General features: G+C 36.5%; 1 protein-coding gene and 1 pseudogene across 6 annotated transcripts in view; one reads left to right on the forward strand and one right to left on the reverse strand.

Annotated features, from left to right (window-relative positions):
• The window catches only part of PCDH11X (protocadherin 11 X-linked), a 754,441-nt gene that overhangs the window by 211,454 nt on the left and 523,230 nt on the right, over nucleotides 1–19,757 (reverse strand). For all 6 annotated transcript variants that reach the window (XM_070066783.1, XM_051827412.2, XM_051827411.2 and 3 more), the window contains one exon: nucleotides 12,693–12,891. In XM_070066783.1, the coding sequence (XP_069922884.1) occupies nucleotides 12,693–12,891 (199 nt within the window). The remainder of the gene's footprint in view (nucleotides 1–12,692; nucleotides 12,892–19,757) is intronic.
• Nucleotides 17,559–19,757, forward strand: part of LOC127484939 (probable phosphoglycerate mutase 4) — a 33,359-nt pseudogene continuing 31,160 nt past the window's right edge.

Raw genomic sequence — 19,757 nt, forward strand, 5'->3', positions numbered from 1 at the left:
GTATTTACTGAAGAACCAAATGAATACATATTAACACCTCAAAACTCCCTATATTTTTTTAAAGATTTAGTTATTTATTTGAAGGTAGTGTTAGAGATAGAGAGAGAGCAACAAAGAGAAAGAGATCCTCCATCTGCTGGTTCACTCCACAAATGGTCAAAATAGCTGGAGCTGAGCCAGGCCGAAGCCAGGAGCCAGGAGCTTCTTCCAGGTCTCCTGCATGAGTCAAGTACCTGGGCCATATGCCTCTGCTTTCCTAGGCACAGTAGCAGGGGGCTGGATCCGAAGTGGAGTAGCTGGAACCAAAACTGGCACCTATAAAGGATGTCAGCATTTTGGTGGCAGCTTTCTCTGCTAGGCTACAACACAGGCCTCCTGTATTTATTTTTTAAAGAGCTTTTTGTTTGTTTTAGTATGATTTTAAAATTTATTTTCATCAACTGGAAAGGTAAAACAAGTGAGAGAGCAAAAGCAAGAGAGAGCGAGAGAGAGATCTACCATCTAATAGTTCACTCTCCAAATGACTTTACCAGCCAGGACTGGGCCAGGCTAAAGCTAGGAGCCTGAAACTCCAGCTGAGTGGCATGGACTCAAGCACTTGAGCCATTATCTGATGCCTCCCCTGATGCATTATCAGGGAGCTGGATTAGAAGCTGAGCAGCCCGAATTTGAACCAATGCCCCTATATGGGATGTGGGCACTCCCAGAAGCTTAACCCACTCCACCATAACACTAGCTCCCTATAATTTTATGCCACTGAATGAGACTTATCCCAAAATGTCTATAATATAAACTCCATTATAGTAAAATTTTATATATCTTAAAATACGAAATAGTATCTTTCGAGGCCTTACCACAGATTATCATGAGTTCTTTTTAATACTGTGATTAGTCATGGCTGATTGCTTCACTATTCTCCCTCATCTATATTTTGGTTAGCAGTGATACATTTATTAGAACTTTGCTACCCAAAGTGTGCTCCCCAGAACAGTAGCTTCCCTATCACCTGAGGGCTTGTTAGAAATACATGATCTCAGGTCCTCACCCCAGACTACTAGGTGAGCACCTTAACAAGATGCCCTGGCAGTTGGTATGCACCTAAAACTGAGAAATACTATATGAGAATATGTATTTATAAATGCTATAAACATGCTCAGACATACATTTACACACACTTATTCAATACCACAATGGTATTGGTAGCTGCTGTTATTATCACCATTTTTAGGATGAGGAAAGCTGAGGTATAGGGTGCCTAAATATCTTACCAAATGTCATACCACTAATAAGACTAGAGGTGATATTCTAATACAGGTAGCCCAGTCCCACTCTGTATGCTTCTCTTCACAAATAATTATTTAGCCATACATACTGCAATAGCAATTAGGCTTTCTTGTGTAGGTAGGAGGCCAAGACAGAATAGAGGAGAATGAAACCTACTTGTACCTCCTACATCTCTATGCATTATTTAGAATCAAATGAGTATGAAAATTCTCCAATTTCAGAACAAAAATCTGGGGGTGGCAAACAAAGAAATATGTAAGCTGTTTTAAAAACAAGATATCTTAAGGTCTTGTTGAGAATTTACTACATTTTTTTTTCTTTTGCAAAAATAGTGTGGTAAAGAGGCTCAGAAAATTCAGTTTAAAGTGTGTGATTAATTTCACCTATATAGTGGCTTTTCATTCTCTGCCCTAAAAGCAGTCTTCTTTTACCCTATATTGAGTGATAATGTATAGACAGATTCACTTCAGACTGTTGGGCATTATGGGATCTTTCTAGATGAAAGGTTTTTTTACTTAGCCACAGTTCATATCCTTTGAAACCCTGAGGGGATATTTCAAAGAGTTACATGGGCATTGAATTGGGCTCAGTGTGTTTAAGATCTTTCCCCATGATATTTGGATTTCAGATATTATATTTTAGAAGTTAAGCTGTTCTGCAAAAATGTAATGGCTAGTTCTTCAGAAGGGAAGACTTAATAGTTCAATATGATGGCACTTTTAATTGGAATTTCAATATTTGGACTCAATTTCGGTTGAATCCTGAAACTCCAATTTTCTACTTGAATAAAAACAGATAGTTGTGTGACATTTTCCAATATATCCTGTTCTCCTGTCCAATTCAATTCAGAATCAACATTGGGGGCCGGGGAAGATTAGAAAACATTAGTACTGCAAAGCTTGCAATAGTTCTAAACTAGTAAAAGCAGCTTTTATAGATAATTATCTGTGGATCAAAGCAATTTAAACATAAACAGCTGAATAAAAGCATAATGATTGATGCAAAGACTCAGGTCTTTGATGAGTTCATGTTTCAGGAAGGAATGTTGCATCTTTTTAAAATACAATCTGAATTAGGCAAAGAAATCCATTATTAATATTTAACTTAGTTTTGAAAATCAGGTTCTCTAAAGGATTTTTTATAAGAATCCACATTCTTTAGAATTAGACAACATGTATGTGCTCTGTAAAATTGATTCCTCACTCAAGTTAAAGCCAAGATGTTTATGCATTAGTGGACACAATTTCCAAAGATATTTGCAAGATACAGTTTAACAGAGCTATCAATTAGGAAAGAATCATGGAATTCAATTTTAGATTAAGCTACTTGCGTAAATCTAAGGGAATCACAGCCTAATCCCAACCCTGGAAATATGCACTATCTAAACAAAAATTATATTGAGCCAGAGCTTGGCAATACCCTACTAATGAACCTAAGAGTAGCAGTCTACTCTTCTGAAATCAGTTACAGCTCACCATTTTTTCTATGCTCAGATGACATTTTGTCCTGTAAAAGTAATGCTCTTTGCAAGATCATCAACTATTCTTACTATTCTTCTCAAAATATGTGTATTTCAGCATGACTTTCTCAATCTAGACCACAAGCTAATATGTCATAAATTGGTATAAATAAAAGGTTACAGACTTTATATGTAAGACAAAGTTCTTCATATAAATTAATGGTTTGAGCATAATGGAGCTCATGTTTAGTTCCTATAGTTATCTTGTTTTTATCTTCAGTTCTTTTTTAAAAAAATTATTTATTTTTTATTTGAAAGGCAGAGTTACAGAGAGGTAGATGCAGACAGAAAGGTAAAGGCCTTCCATCCACTGGTTCACTCCCCAGATGGCTGCAACTACCGGAGCAGAGCCAATCTGAAGCCAGGAGCCAGGAGCTTCCTCCAGGTCTCCCACGCAGGTGCAGAAGCCCAAGGACTTGGGCCATCTTCTCCTGCTTTCCCAGGCCATAGCACAGAGCTGGATTGGAAGTGAAGCAGCCAGGACTCATACGGCACCTACATGGGATGCTGGCACTGCGGGTGGTGGCTTTACCTGCTATGCCACAGCACTGGCTCCAATCTCCAATTCTAATCATTGTCTATAAAGACTATGGCACACTATTAACTCAGTCTTTCAAAATCAGTTCCCTGATAATTGCAACTTAATCATTCTGTTAGAATGTGAAAATAGCATAAAAATGAATGGGACATGATTTTTAGAGGAAAAGTTGAGTTTACAGCATAAAGACTGGGGGATATATGTATTCATTCTGTATTTCTCCTCCTTGAGATTTTCTTTATGAACTTTTCACCATATTCAGAGGAAATTTAGCATCTAAAATTCATTTTTTAATTCCAATTTCTCTGTAAGCAGTATACACACACACACAATTAATCTGTTAGGTTACAATAGTATAGAGTAGCTAGCTTTCCTGACATGGTGATCATTATCATTCAGCAGGTTTACAATTTCGCCAATAAAGCTAACTGGTTAGCACTAACAGAAATTTTATAAATTAGAAGTCCATGTTGCTCAAATTGCCCTTTCAGTTGCAGAAGATGCTAAATGGGAACTTTTTTGTTAATGCAAATCCTCATCACGTACTTGTATAACAAAAAGTTTTCCATATGGATATATTACAACATTCCCCTTGGGCAATGATCACTATTCAAATTTTATACTAGTCTACTCTCAATGAGTTGCTTCATTTAAATTGCAAAAGGTAGCTGCTTACCAACATTAGAGAGTCTTCTATTTTGGAACATGACAAACATCAAATCTCAGTTTAGGACATTATTGCTTAAAAAGGCTAAATCTCAGTTCTGTCATTTGCATAATGAAGAGGCTGGACTAGATGGCAGTCAAGGTCCCTTAGAGCTCTAAACATTCAAAGAAAATTGAAAAGACAACACACACACATGCACATTGCAGATTTTTAATAGTTGCAAGATTATGACCCTAGAAGGGAAATTCCAGATGAATGCAAACCCTGTGTTTTGTAGCTAAGGAAAAGGAAACACAGTGAGGTTAAAAGATCTATCCAAGGTCATAGAGCAAGTTAATTGCAAAGTGTGGATTAGAAACCTGTAAAAAAAAAAGGTGCTGGCCTTAAAGAGATTATCTGCCATACATGTGGGGAAAGGAGTTTTAATGCGGATTTAAAAATGAAATATTATAATAAAATTATTAGTGCAAATAGAAATTCTTTTACAGAAAATTTAAATATATACTCAAAAGATAATATTTAAAATCACCATCTTCCTTATAGCTTTTGAGGTGTGTAAAAAGTATGAGTAGAATTTTTAAGAAAAAACTTCTAATGGCTAGTTTCATATATACTCATTAGAACTTCTTAATGGAACCTACAAATTTTTCTAATATAAGATTGATAAAAATAAACTGTCAGGAAAGTTCATGTGCCCAGTGGAACTAGGACATTAAAAAGATTATTAATTAAAACAGGGAAAAAATTGGCTCAGCAAACACTGCCACTTCTCTTCTCTATTGGGAATCTTCAGCATTCAATAAAGATGTAAAATAACAAATCACAGAAATCTTGGCAAGACAGATTGTCCATAGTTATTCATTATTTAATGAATTCCTTGATATATTCACTAGTTGTTAAGTGTTCTGTTGATGCAAGCAATTATGAAAATTGCAAGTTATTGCACAATGTAAAAGTGTCATGAAGATTAAAAATGCATTGCTACCATGTTCCTCTTTCATTAAAATTTATAAATTATTTTAAAATAAGTACTTGTTTTGTGGATAACATTATTCAATATTATGTCATCCAAAACTTGCATCTTGCCTGATTACACTGACTTTCAAAGAACTACAAGAAGGAACAAATGGCAAATAATCATCTCCTATACTCATAGAAAAGTGAGGAGTGAAAGTAGGATAAAAGAAGCAGAAGAAAGACAGAAGAAGGTCATAAAATGAATTGCCTCATGGCTCATAAATAATAGAAACATAAATGTCAAATGAACTTTATTATATGGTGTAGGTAGCCTAATAAAAATTTAGAAGCAAAGGAAGGCTTATTGTGAAGAGAAGGCCACCTATTCTGTCACTGAAGGTGGTTATTCAAGCTTACTGACATTCTAGACCTTATGGCATTGGCTTTCAGTTGGCAGCTTGTGCCAAGTTCCCAGTGCCTGTCATTTTCAAACAGAAAAGACAAGATAAGAAATTGCTTTACTTAGAGTGGTCTGCTTTTGAGTGATAAACCTCTATCTAATCCATATTAGATTCAAGATACGAAAGATACACTCATTTTAGAAGCTGTCACCCAAATGGAATCCTGTAAACGTCTTCAAGTTTCAAACTTTAAAGATATACTTCTCATCTTGATCCATGACCTTTGTGAGCTTTTTTTTTTTTCAGATTATCTCTAGTATAAATCCTTCATTGCCTTCACAAAGCCTAGATACTTCAAATTAGATGCCATTTTTCAATTGGTCTGCATTGTGATTACATTTCCCACACAGGAAAGTTGGATATGATAGGATAGTATAATAAAATTTGTTTCACACATTTTCTTGTTGTGATGTATTTTCAAACTTTCATAAGCTTGAGTAGAGAAAGATTGACTTTTTGAAGGCATAACAGTTTATATGATAAAATTAACACAATTCACAGGGCATCTGCCACTGGATCTCTGTTTACATCTGCTTAAGTCTGTTTCTTATATAGACTACTATCACTAGCAAGTGTCCCTTATTCTCTCTCAAGCAATGGCAGGTAGTTGAACTCTTGAGTGGAGCCATTATTTCTAATCTATTAACACCTTTTAAGGTCTGTTTATATACAGATATTTCTCTAACACTATTATTTATATAACACCAAAGACTAAAATAACCTGGTAGTCATAAACAGTATGAATGACTGCAATGATTTCCCTTTGAAAAAGAATACAGTGACATTGATCTTATTGTTGCCTTAAAAATATCACTCCATATGAAGGAAATATTTTTTTTTATTTAAGTAGAAGCATAACACTATATATTGTTTTCTGTTGGCCAGGAAATAAAATATAGCAAGCATTCATCCTCCACCTCTAGAACCCAGGAACATTGTGTTCAGATCCTTTCAACCAAATAACTGATATCACTGATAATAACATCACTTCTCAAAAATACGAATGGATGGGGCTGGCACGGTGTCATAGCAGGTAAAGCGGCCACCTCCAGTGCCGGCATCCCATATGGGCACCATTTCTAATCCTGGCTGCTCCTCTTCCGATCTGGCTCTCTGCTACTGCCTGGGAAAGCAGTAGAAGATGGCCCAAGTCCTTGGGCCCCTGCACCCACATGGGAGACCTGGAAGAAGCTCCTGGCTCCTGGCTTTGGATCAGCACAGCTCTGTCCATTACGGCCAATTGGGGAGTGAACCAGTGGATGGAAGATATTTCTCTCTCCCTCTCTCTCCCTCTCTCTGCCTCACCTTCTCTCTCTGTGTAACTTTGACTTTCAAATAGCTAAATATCTTTTTTTAAAAATGGATGTATTAAATTTTCAAGATAGATGATTTCAGATTTGCTGAACTGATTTTTTAAAAATTATTTATTTATTTTGAAAGTGTTACAGAGAGAGGAGAGAGAGAGAGATCTTTCATCTGCTGAATCACTCCCCAAATGGCTACAATGGCAAGTGCAGGGCCAGACCAAAGCCAGGAGCCAGAACCTTCCAATTATCTCCCATGTGGGCCACAGGGACCCAAACGTTTGGGCCATCTTCTGCTGCTTTCCTAGGTGCATTAGCAGGGAGCTGGATAGAGAAGCCAGAACTTGAACTGGCACCCATATGCACTGCTGGCATCTCAAGCAGTGGCTTAACCTCCTACATCATGCCAGCCCTAAGCTGATATAAATTATTTTACAACCATTCTCCTCATGAACTGTCACTATTATACAGGCTAACAACTAACACAGTTCTAGTAAGCAATCTTTAAAATAGAGATGACCCCTCAACTTATGATGGGGTTAGGTCCCAATAAATCCATCGTGAATCAGAAGTATCTTAAGTCCAAAATACATTGACAACTCACTGAACATCCTAGCTTAGCGACACAGGACACAGAATGGCATCATTTTTTTTTTTTTTTATACCTGGTGACCTCGTGACTGACTAGGAACTCAGCTGTGTTCAATGCTCAGCATCTCAAGAAATTAGTAGCCTAGAAAAACATCAAAATTTGAAACACAGTTTTTAAAATACTGTTGCTTCATGACATTGTAAAGTTGAAAACTGCTAAGTCAAGAACCTTCTGTATGTAGCCAGCAGAGACCGAATGCTTTGGCTCAAGAATCAATTTTTCAAAAAAAAAGGTCTAGTGATGTGGGAGATGGAGAGAGAGAGAGAGAGAGAGAGAGAGAGAAAGAGAGAAGGAGAGAGAGAGAGTCTTCCATCCACTGATTCACTCCTCAAATGGCTGCAACAGCTGGATCTGAGCCAGGTTGAAGCCAGGAGTGAGGAATCCCATCTGGCAGGAGCAGAAGTATTTGGACCATCATTCAGTGTCTTCCAGACACATTATCAGGAAGCTGCATTGAAAGCAAGAGCAGCTTGGACATGAACAAGCGCTTCAATATGGGATGTCGAGAGTCAACCCAGTGCACCAAAATGCCGACCCCTGGACACTTAACTTTTAAAAACAGTAAAATTCCTCTTTTTTGAATTGAATTTACTTCCTAATTGTTTATACAACAGTATTAGCAAAATGATTGCATTTGCTTTTCTTTTTATTTTAATACATGAGTTTGTGAATGGCTTCCATCAAAAATGCATTCTAAAGATATATTAGGGGGTCTACGGAGTAAAATTTTCCGGGGTAGACAGCAGCAAGCAAAAACAACATATTAATAGTTATATAATTAACATTTCCTAGACTTTGGATTTTAAAGTTTTTCTATGACATCAAAATCCTCTGGGGTATTGTTACTGTCCTTGTAAATACACTCATCTATACCTCTTTTTCCAACTAACTGAATCATTTTTCCTTGAATTCTTTAGATGGATGATTAGCACAATCACTACTCTCTCTATAGTATTTAGTACATCAGAATGTACATGTAAAAATATTTGCATAGTTTTACTTTGCTTTTGGATAACTGATGTTCATAACTATGAAAGGATAAGTATTGGGAGGCCGGCGCTGTGGTGCAGCGGGTTAAAGCCCTGGCCTGAAGCGCCAGCATCCCATATGGGCGCCGGTTGTAATCACTGCTGCTCCTCTTCCCATCCAGCTCTCTGCTGTGGCCTGGGAAAGCAATTGAGGATGGCCCAAGTCCTTGGGCCCCTGCACCCACTTGGGAGACCTGGAAGAAGCTCTTGGCTCCTGGCTTCAGATCGGCATAGTTCCGGCCATTGCGGCCATCTGGGAAGCAAACCAGCAGATGGAAGACCTCTCTCTCTGTCTCTACCTCTCTCTGTAACTCTTTCAAATAAATAAAATAAATCTTAAAAAAAAAAAAAAGGAAGAAAGGCTAAGTATTAATGATCTGTCATTAGGTAATTCTTTAAAGTGCCCTAGTTTTTAAAAAAATTTAACAATTGTCTACTTTCAGAATTAGCTGTTCAACTAATGAAAAGTTCAAGCAATAATTACCCTAGTGTTACTCATGTCAAAAGTCTTAGTAGACCAAGAAAATTTTGGCATTTCTTTGAGTAGCACTCTAGTCCATCAAATTATTCTTTCACTTTTTAAACCAACTGTTTATGGTACTGGTAGAGGATCAATCAAAGTGTGTTGCTAGAGAAAGATTAATTACATCCTTTTTTGTGGGTTAATTGGTAAAGTGTTAGAATGTTAAGCAAACTTGATCTATTGAAAGAAAAATGAATGTCAAACAGATGTGCTAACCTGAGATATACTCTAGAAGATTTATCATTTTTAAATTAATAACAAAATGCATTCCTCTTTATTCTAAGTACAAAATTTCTTTAGTCCTAAATGCTTTTGGAACTCTAAATTTTTTCTTTTGTATCACAGAAATAAGTATGGTATAAGAGCAAATAAAAGAAAAATATTAGCAAATACTTTTTGATAAAATTTTACACATCAATATTTTGTCAATTTAAGCTCAAATACTAGGCACTAGACCAGCTAAGGCATTTTTAGATCGAGCAATTTTATGTAGGAAATGATCATATATAATGAATAGGTTTTTAAAAATTCAGATGACATAATAACTTTTGCAGTTGAAGAAAATTAAAACATGGGTTAAACTAAGCCCCTTTCCCTTCATTTTAGAATTTAGAATTCAAAGAATTCTCTTTGCAAGTGAATTGATTTATGGGTGGTAAACTGAAAACTGATTTGGTTCTCTATAGAAACATTTTATATATCTGAAATACACTGTTACCCTAGGAAACATTGAGTAGTATTAACTGACCTTCATGCCAAAGGCTAAAAGTAAGGAGATTGCAACTGAGAAATATAAAAATTCACACAGCTTTCAAATGGAATAAGACAGGATATTTTAATAAATATGTCTACTGAAAAAAAATAATTGGATTGAGTTTGCTTGTTTCTTCTTTATCTTAAAAAGGAAAGTTAATATTCCTGGCAAAAGACTTAAGAGAATAGACTGCATAATTTCTTCATATAATCAGCAGATTTTTATCAACCAGGGAACTATATTTTTAAAAGAGTATTAATAAATCCTTCTGGCAAATTTTGAGGAAAATCTTATTCATAAAAGTTGTATTTCTATCTTTTTGTGAACTTACAAGGGATTTTCAGAACCATGTGCTATTTTGGGCAATTCATTAGCAGGAAAGAAAGCAGATTGAGGATGTAATACGTTTCAAAATAAGAGATGGGAGCTGCATAAATTACTTCCATTGCTTAAGGACAGCACTTACTTCCTCTAGCAGTTTGCATTCCTACTCATGGTGCTATTGACTAACACGGCACAGTTTATTGGCATCTGCTCTATATCACAAAACCCATTACTTTGTACTATTTCAGAGCTATAGACTTTCTTTTTGAAGAATCAAAGCACCTTGACGGTTTAGCCTAAAGAGATTACCTTGCTATGGTGAATGCTATAGCAGTCATTTTTTCCTCTCTTTAATCAACACACACACACACGCCATGTCCTAAATCTCACCGGTATGCCATATTAAGATAAAAGAACTTCATTTTAAGTGAAATATTTAGCTTCTTGCAAAAATTATCTTGGAACATGGGTTAAAGTTAGGCTTCAGGTTTAGTAGGAGAGCAGATTTTTAGCGTTATATATAGCAAAAATGACAGAAGCACTGATCTGACAATATTGTTAGACTTGTGCAGAAATGGACAATAACAGTTAGTTATCTCTACATTTTGCATACATTTATTAAAACATCAACTAGCAAGAATGTGTTATCTGCTTGACTATATTTATTTCCCACAACTATCCCAGTTTTAAAAGAAAATCTACTTAGCAAAAATCTTGTTAACAAGGAATTTGCAATTGCTTCATCCTGTAGTAGAATTATGACGAAAATATATAATAATCAAAATAATAGTGTTAATATGATTATGAGAGAAATATTTAGTCCCTAGTATAAGCAAACTTGAAAAAGGGCCTTAAATATGTCACCTAATACTCTGTGCTAGCATTTATAAATATACATAAAATCAGTTCCTGTAAAGAATGTTGCATTTGAATATTTCTTTAACAGTACTTATTACTACATATAATTGAGATCAGGATAGCTCTATTTAACTGTTTTATAATTTCTAACATGTGCAATTCTTCTGTTATTGTCATTTATGGCCCATCTTAGTCTCACTCAGCTTGGAAGTTTGCTTCAAGGATAGATTTAAGCTGCAGATACTTACTCTGAGACCATTCTTTTAACTATTGCTGTGCAATCCTCTATACAAGGAACTTAGTGACTGACTCATACCATATGTAAATTAATCAATTATTTATAGTTAATAAGAATGAGGCTTACATAATTTCTATATTCTTATCCATTAACAGCGTGTGATAGGCTTACAATTAAAATGATAGCTTAGAAGAGAAAAGATTAAGGAAATCTTTACTAATTGCATTTGTGTTACTTATGACAATTTTCTTATTAGAAGTTGGCTTTGATTTCATTATAATAGTGAATATAATCACAATTACATATTTATAACAGAAAACATAAAGCAGTGTTGTACAAAGTAAACGAAAGGTAGATTAGTGATGCATGTTATACAAGAATTTGTAATCCTTGGAATGAATGTTCATCATTCATTCTAAGTATAAAACTAACATGAAAATAGCAGATGTTTAGGATTTTCTGAATTCAGTCATTTAAAATCTCTAACATTTTTATATTGAAACCACCCTTTTATATCAAGCGTCTATACTTGTAGACAATAAAAAGGTTGATGTTATATTGTCATCGGTATTGTATGACTATAGATTACATCTTTGTATTTAACCAACCCATTTCTGTTATGATTTGAAATCTTAAAAACAGAGAACTAAAACATTATGGGGAGGCCATTATGTTCTAAAGTCTAGGTGCTACATTTAAATTATTTATCCAGACACTCATTATGCTCAAAATAACTTTTAAAATTTTCTAGTTTATACTACATGTTGATGCTTGTTATTTGTCCCAGATTTTAAGATATATTTGTTTGTCTCTGTGACTCTTTTCTATCACATATCTGTGGTAGTATCTTTTGTACCTACACAATTTTTTGTATATAGCTTCTTGGAATTTGGGGACTCTTCTAAGATACATATATCTTATCTAATTTCATATTTATCAAAATTATGTGGAACTGAGAATGCTTGTTCAATATTCAGTATAATGAATTAAATAAAATTTGCTAATATCAAACTCATGACACTTTTTTAAAGGCTTCAACATCTTTGGAATTTGCAAAACGGAGTTTTGTGCCTTCTATGAAGTGATTAAATTTAATTTCTTTGTAAACAGTAATATGGCACAGGTACATGATTTCTGAAGATTATTAAAAATCTCAGACCAACTCTCCTGTATTAGAGTCAGGAACTGTCAAAAGTTGTTATCTCTATTAAAAATAAAAATAAAACCTAGAAAACAATCTATACAAACTAAAAAATAATTTATACCTATACAAATAAATGAATAAAATAAAATGGCTGATCACTCACAAAGACACACATAAATCAACAAAAAATCCTACCTATGTCTAAACAAAGTGACTACTAAATTCTATAAGTGTCTTTTAGATGAGCTATGCTTACACATTTCAAATATTATCAACTGCTAAATGTATGCAATCCACCCAATTCTGTATGTTTGTCTTTTACGAATGTGCTACTATTCACAGTAACATAATGAACAGGACTATGTTATTGTAGCTACAATAATGTGAGTTGCATAGGCAGTAAACCAATTCACGCTAAGTGATTAGGAGGGTGTCACTTACTAGATTCAGGATCAGAGTTCCCATCCCCTTCAGTGCGGTTGTTGGGTGTGGCATGATCAAAGTATTCCTCCTGAGGATAGCCCAGAGGCAGGGCATGGGCTGTGCTGGGAAGGCTGCTTGCATCATGGTCGCCCAGTCCTCCATCACTGCTGCTTTCCTGAGAGCCTTCTGGTAGGTGAAATGTGACACGTCGCTGAGACTGAAAGGAAGAAAGAAAATTATAGCATTTCAACTATGATCTGAGTAACTACCTAATGCATCCAATTTAGTAAATGTATTATTTCAACTATCTAGTGAAGCCACATTAACATTATCTTGAGTTGTGAACAATTCGAGGCCTTTGTAAACAGCCAGTTCTGTGTTCAAAACTGCTTCGTCTAGCAGCAGAGTTGATTCCATTATATTTCTAAATAGGGAACATCCAGATACAGAATAAAAGTCAACTTGTTCTTTAAAAAAAAAATTATTTATTTGTTTGAAAGGCAGAGTTACAGAGAGGCAGAGGCAGAGAGAGAGAGGTCTTCTATCCACTGGTTCACTCCCCAGATGGCCGCAATGGCCGGAGCTGGCCCGATCCAAAGCCAGAAACCAGGAGCTTCTTCCGGGTCTCCAATGTGGATGCAGGGGCCCAAGGACTTGGGCCATCTTCTGCTGCTTTCTCAGGCCATAGCAGAGAGCTGGATCAGAAGTGGAGCAGCCGGGACTCAAACCGGCACCCATATGGGATGTCAGCACTTCAGGCGGCAGCTTTATCTGCTGTGCCACAGTGCTGGCCCCTCAACTTGTTCTAAAGCAAGATGCTGACAGCCTTTCTAAAATTTGAGCACACTGGAAATTCTGATAATCATTTTAACTGATTTATATAGCTATTGTTTCATAATAATTCATTTTTTGAGTAATAAGCATCAATAAATATAACAAAAACTTATGTGTTTTATATATAAGATTCAGGTGAGTTGAAAGAATGACTAACAATAATGTATTTGATCAAGTAGGTTTAGGAAATTAAAAGTACAAGTTGGGCCTTCGCTGTGGTGTAGTAGGCTAAGCCTCCACCTGTGGCACCAGCATCCCACATGGCCACCAGTTCCTGTCCTGGCTGCACCTCTTTCAATCCAGCTCCCTGCTAATGCACCTGGGAAAGCAGTGGAAGATGGCCCAAGTGCTTGCGCCCTAGCACCTACATGGGATACCCAGAAGAAACTCCTGGCTCCTGGCTTAGGTTCGGCCCAGCTCTGGCCGTTTTGGCCACTTGGGAAGTGAAGCAGATGGAAGACTTTTTTCTCTGTCTCTCCTTCTCTCTGTAACTTTAACTCTCAAATAAGTAAATAAAAATTACTGATGCCATAGACAGGAGTGTCAATTGGTAAAGTCAACAACAGGAGTCACTGTGCACTTACTCCTCATGTAGGATCTCTATCCTTAATGTGCTGTACACTGAGGCTTAATGCTATAACGAGTACTCAAACAATATATTTCACTTTGTGTTTCTATGGGGGTGCAAACTGTTGAAATCCTTACTTAATGCATACTAAACTGATCCTCTGTAAAAAAAAAAAAAAAAAAAAAAGAAATTATCAATTCCCAACTTGACTCTCACTGGGATTAAACATGACAATAGGTCTGCTCTGATTTCATCATCATTTAAAAAAAATCATCTATTATTTTTCACTTTATGTTTCTGTGTGGGAGCAAACTGTTGAAATCCATACTTAATGTATACTAAGCTGATCTTCTGTATATTAAGATAATCGAAAATGAATCTTGATGTGAATGGAAGGGGAGAGGGAGTGGGAAAGGGGAGGGTTGTGGGTGGGAGGGACGGTATGGGGGGGGAACCCATTGTAATCCATAAGTCGTACTTTGGAAATTTATATGCATTAAATAAAAGTTTAAAAAAAATTTTTCAAAAAAGATAAAGAGAAAATAGCTTAATTGTAACATTAATTAGGACCTCTGGCCATTAAAAAAAAGTACAAGTCAACTTTTAGAAGAATCTTAGGCAAAAGATTTTATATTGGAATTCATTTAAATTGGTTGTACTCTGAAAATACAAAAATAGTTACATGCTATGGATAACACTTGATGGTAATTATAAAAACAAACTATAGGTGCACCCCACAAATATGTACAATTATTACATGTCAATTAAAAATTTAAAATATATTTAAAAAACATACCATAAGTATCACGATAAATTGTGTTTATAGTGGAATATAGGAAATATATACAAGTCAAAATATAAAGATGAAGCATTGAGTTTGCAAAACAAATCCATGACACACAGCAAAGTCAGTATCTCCACTAAATGCAATAATATTTTTGTTTACAGCATTGTTATATGTTCCTAGTCTCCAAAAATAGCTTCCCCAATGGACTTCATCTCTTGGTATTCAGGCCTTTAATTAACTGATGATTGCATTGGATCTGGGCAAATCCTGTGTAATCAAATCAGGCAGCTTCTGCCTTGCTGACTCTGGGGAAAACAAGCTATACAGAAAGAAGTCTTACTACTGGGAGACCAGCATACTGTGAAGAATCTTGAGCTAGCCTTGTGGAAAAACTGAAGAAAAAGAGAGGACAATGCCCAGAGAGTTCCTGCTGTTGCAGCCACTCCAGTTCAGGTGCCAGATATATATGTAAAGAATCATTATGAGTATTTCAACTTACTGCTTCATTGGCATTATCCCAGCCACCTCCAGACATGTGAGCAATCCTAATGGAGGCATCAGTCATTGTTAAACAGAGATGGCTATTGTTTTAGTGCGTTACTCAAATTCTTGAACTAAAAAATGAGAAAAACAAATGGTTTTATATTTCCAAACATTAGGGATGGTTCACTGGGTAATGATAGATGAGTCAAGACACTAAACTACTGGCAGCAAAAAAGATGCAAATTAGCAATAATCATTTAAAAGATCCATATAGGGGCTGGCATTGTGGCAAGGCAGGTAAAATCACCACCTGCAACACCAACATCCTATATGGGCACTACAATGTACCTTCAAGAATTTAAATCCTTGCTAAGGGAAATTATGTAATTAAAATATCTTCTTCTCATGATGGGGCATGGTTACCTCATCCGTTACTCTCTGTCAGTCTTTGTATCTTGAATCCATGGTAAAAAGAGTAAGAAAAAATTTAGGTCATCTTCTGATATTTCCATTATACAGACATAATTAGAATAAATACTTCACTGATCCCTGAATTTCCACTCATAGATCAAACAACCATTAAATCATGTGAGAGGACTTTGAAACACATAGATTACCTAGCCTGTCAAATCACACTATTATTAAAAATAAAGATATGTACTAGAGGGCCACTGGAACAAGTGTAAACTTACATGAAAGTTTAGAAAAAGTTTAACTATTTAGGGTTTAGAGTTTAAAAGTACTAAATAAGGCATTGTATTCTTTTTTTTTCTATTTGTTTGAAAGGCACAGTGACAGAGACTGAGGGAGAGAGAGAGAGAGAGAGACATCTTCCATACATCAGTTTACCTTCTAAATGGCTGCAATTGCCAGGGATGAGCCGTGTCAAAGCCAGGAGCCTGGAACTCCATCTGTGTCTCCCACTACCACATGGGTGGCAGGAACCCAATTACTTGGACCATCATCCACTGCTTTTCCAGGCACATCAGCAGGAAACTGGATTGGAAGCAGAGTAGCCAGGACTCAAACCAGCACCCCAATATGGGATGCTGGCATTGCAAACTAAGGCTTAACCCACTGCACCTAACACTGGCTCTCATCCGCACAGTTTTATTTTGATGCAGGCAGTATGTTTGCTTCCATATTGTCTATGTCTGCTTTTACACTATAATTTCAGGGATCAGTAAGGAGACACAGATAATATCATCTGGCTCACAAAGCCTAAAATATGAGGCCGCTGCTGTGATGTAGTGGGTAAAGGTGCCGCCTGCAGTGCCGGCATCCCAAATGGGCGCCGGTTTGTGTCCCAACTGCTTCACTTCTGATCCAGCTCTCTGATTTGGCCTGGGAAAGCAGTAGAAGATGGCCCAATCCTTGGGCCCCTGCACCCACATGGGAGACCCGTAAGAAGCTCTTGGCTCCTGGCTTCAGATCGTCGCAGCTCCGACTGTTGTGGCCATCTGAGGAGTGAACCAGCAGATGGAAGACCTCTGGCTCTCTCTCTGCCTCTCCTCTCTCTGTGTAACTCTGCATAACTTTCAAGTAAATAATAAATAAGTCTTTAAAAAAAGCCTAAAATAATTACTACCTGTTCTTTTACAGAAAAAAAATTACTGACTGATAAATTAGATGATTCTAAGGTTTTAGAAAATGATTAATTGATCATTCTCAAAATTGTGGACAGACATTTATGCATTTAAAAAAAGGTTGGGGCCCGGTGCTGTGGCATAGTTGACTAAGCTGCCACCTGCAGAACTGGCATTCCATATGGGCACCGGTTCTGTCCTGGCTGCTCCACTTCCCATCCAGCTCTCTGCTATGGCCTGGGAACCCAGTAGAAGATGGCCCAAGTCCTTGGGCCCCTGCACTTCTTCTGGGGAGACCCGGAAGAAGCTCCTGGCTCCTGGCTTTGGATCGGCACAGCTCTGGCTGTTTCGGTCAACTGGGGAGTGAACCAGTGGATGGAAGACCTCTCTCTCTGCCTCTCCTTCTCTCTTGTGTAACTCTGCCTTTCAAATAAATAAATAAAAATCTTTTAAAAATATATATTTCATTTATTTGATATAAGTATTTATTCGATAGAAGTAGGAGTTATGTAGATTAAGTAGGGGCTACTTTTTAATGTAAGGGAAATGGAGTTTTGTGTTCACTTGCTTACCTACAGAGGAAAATAGCAAGGCAATCTTAGTAAAAAAAGAGATATTTTCCCGAAATGAGCGCTTGGTAAGGAAAGTTAAATCTTGGATACAAAAGCTTTTAATCTATTTCCCTATGACAGAATTAGAATCTGATCCTCTGTTAAAGCAATTAGTTAAAGCAATCTATTATGTTCTCTTGATGTCTCTGTTAAATTCTAATTGTTTAAAACAGCTGAGTTTTTATTAAGAGCTATGGGTTATTTGAAATATATGCTTATTCTAAAACATTTGAAAAAAAAATTGAAAAAAAAAACCTTGTAACAATGATCAAATTTGGTCTATATTATGCCATGATGTTAAGGGATCTTATTTCAACCAGATACTTTAAGCCTTCTTGGCATCCTTGACAGGCATTCAAAAAAATCAAAGTTCCAAAGAATTTAGACTCTGAAATTTCCAGTAAATTTGGACTTTGGTTTTTCCAGTTTGGGCCCAACTGGAAAAAATCGAAGGACATATACATGTCTCTGATCTTGTAGAGACAGACACCAGCTAATCAGGCTATTTGGACTATATTAGAAGTACTGTCAAGATGTGAAGTGGTGCTAAATTTAAAGTTTCTATAATATAAAATGCTACTGATACAAATGTCTGAAAGTTAAAAAGTCTACTGATCTTGTGTTACTAGACCTGATGGTCATTTTAATGAGAAAGCCCTAGAGGCCTAAAAGGGTTAAATGCTTTGTAAAATCCTACGGTGCTTTCAAAAATACTGTGTGAAGTAAGCAAGTGCCTCTTGTTGGTTAACGTATTTATAATTTTAAACATGGCTATTTAAAGTCTTTTGTCATCCACAGTTTTATATAGGCTCCGATGCACTTTTTCCAGCCACTTCTATTATATTCAGTACTTTGGGATGGTTCTGTAAACAGAAGAAGCCAATAACATATTACAAGTACCACCTGAGAGAAAGTACAGTTCTCTGAGGTTACTAAGAGCAGAAAGTAATTCAAATCAATTGGCAAATTAAAAAGCAGTTAAAGAGTTTAGAAAGCTATTATTGAAACTGCTATATTGTTCTATTATGTTATATGTGTATACATATTGTATGTCTGCATGGGACAATTTATTAAGAACTCTGTTTTAATTGGCTTATAGATAAAAGATTTCTCATCAATTTAAACTGCTAAAATTAATCAAAGATACATTTTAATCCATGTGACCTTAATCTCTGTATCATATGTTTTAAACTTTTTGGTAGAAAGAAAAAAGAAACGTTTTATATGCTTGTGCTTGAATTTGCTGGTTAAACAAGCTACACCATGTTAGATATTTAAGAGATGTTTCCAAATACATGTATTCTTAAAATTGATAGAAGGCATTGGACCTCCTGGTAAATGTTTTCCTAAGTTATCTAATGGTTGAAATCACTTTTCATTTGATATTGCTATTGTCCGTAAGCAATCTAGGACTTGCTTCCTCATTTCTCTATTCTAAGCCCGACTTGTTCTTTCAATTCTCTATTCTCTTCGTGGTAGGAAACTAATTCTATTCTGAAGGACTCTCCAAGATGCAAAATTTGATCTTTATATTTTATAAAAGGGATGGCTAACATTTTCTGTAATAGCATAGCCAAAATGAAAGCTTAAGTTATAATTACACAGCTAGACTTACTTTGCCATGGGCACAGTAAACAGGCAAGGCCTCCCTTTCAGACCAAAGGGAAAAAAAAGTTTTAAAGTAAGGACATAGCTTTCCTGATGGGCATGTCTACCTCAGAAAAACCACTACCAGAACATGCCTGTGACTATAGACTTCTAGCTTAGGCCACCGAGGATTAGAGCTGGGACTTGAGCACCCCCTTAACTTGCATCCTTGGTCAGCTTTAACAAAAACCAGGAGGAAAAGAAAGCCAGGCATCAGAAGCAATGTAAATATAGGTGGCAGGCCTATTAAAGGCAGCTCTGTACAGTGATCTGCCATCAAGGATACCCAACAGGCCAGTCCACTGCATTGGTTTTTGATGTGGAAATCTGGGGCTTCAGCAGAAGTCAGCTTGTGAAGAGCCCTGGCAGCTCTGCCAGCCAAGAGTTGGGTCACTGGAAACGGAACTGCCCTGGAGTTGAAGGACGCCCAGGTCAGAGCCCCAGACCTTGCTGGCTCCAAGCTGAGAAGCCCCTCACTCAGCCCAGCTTCCAAGGTGACCACCACTGCTGAGGGGATGGCCAAGTAGGGTCCATAACATTGCAGGCAGAACTGTAATTTTCCTGTTA

The sequence above is a fragment of the Oryctolagus cuniculus genome, chromosome X (assembly GCF_964237555.1).
Source record: "Oryctolagus cuniculus chromosome X, mOryCun1.1, whole genome shotgun sequence".
NCBI lineage: Eukaryota > Metazoa > Chordata > Mammalia > Lagomorpha > Leporidae > Oryctolagus > Oryctolagus cuniculus.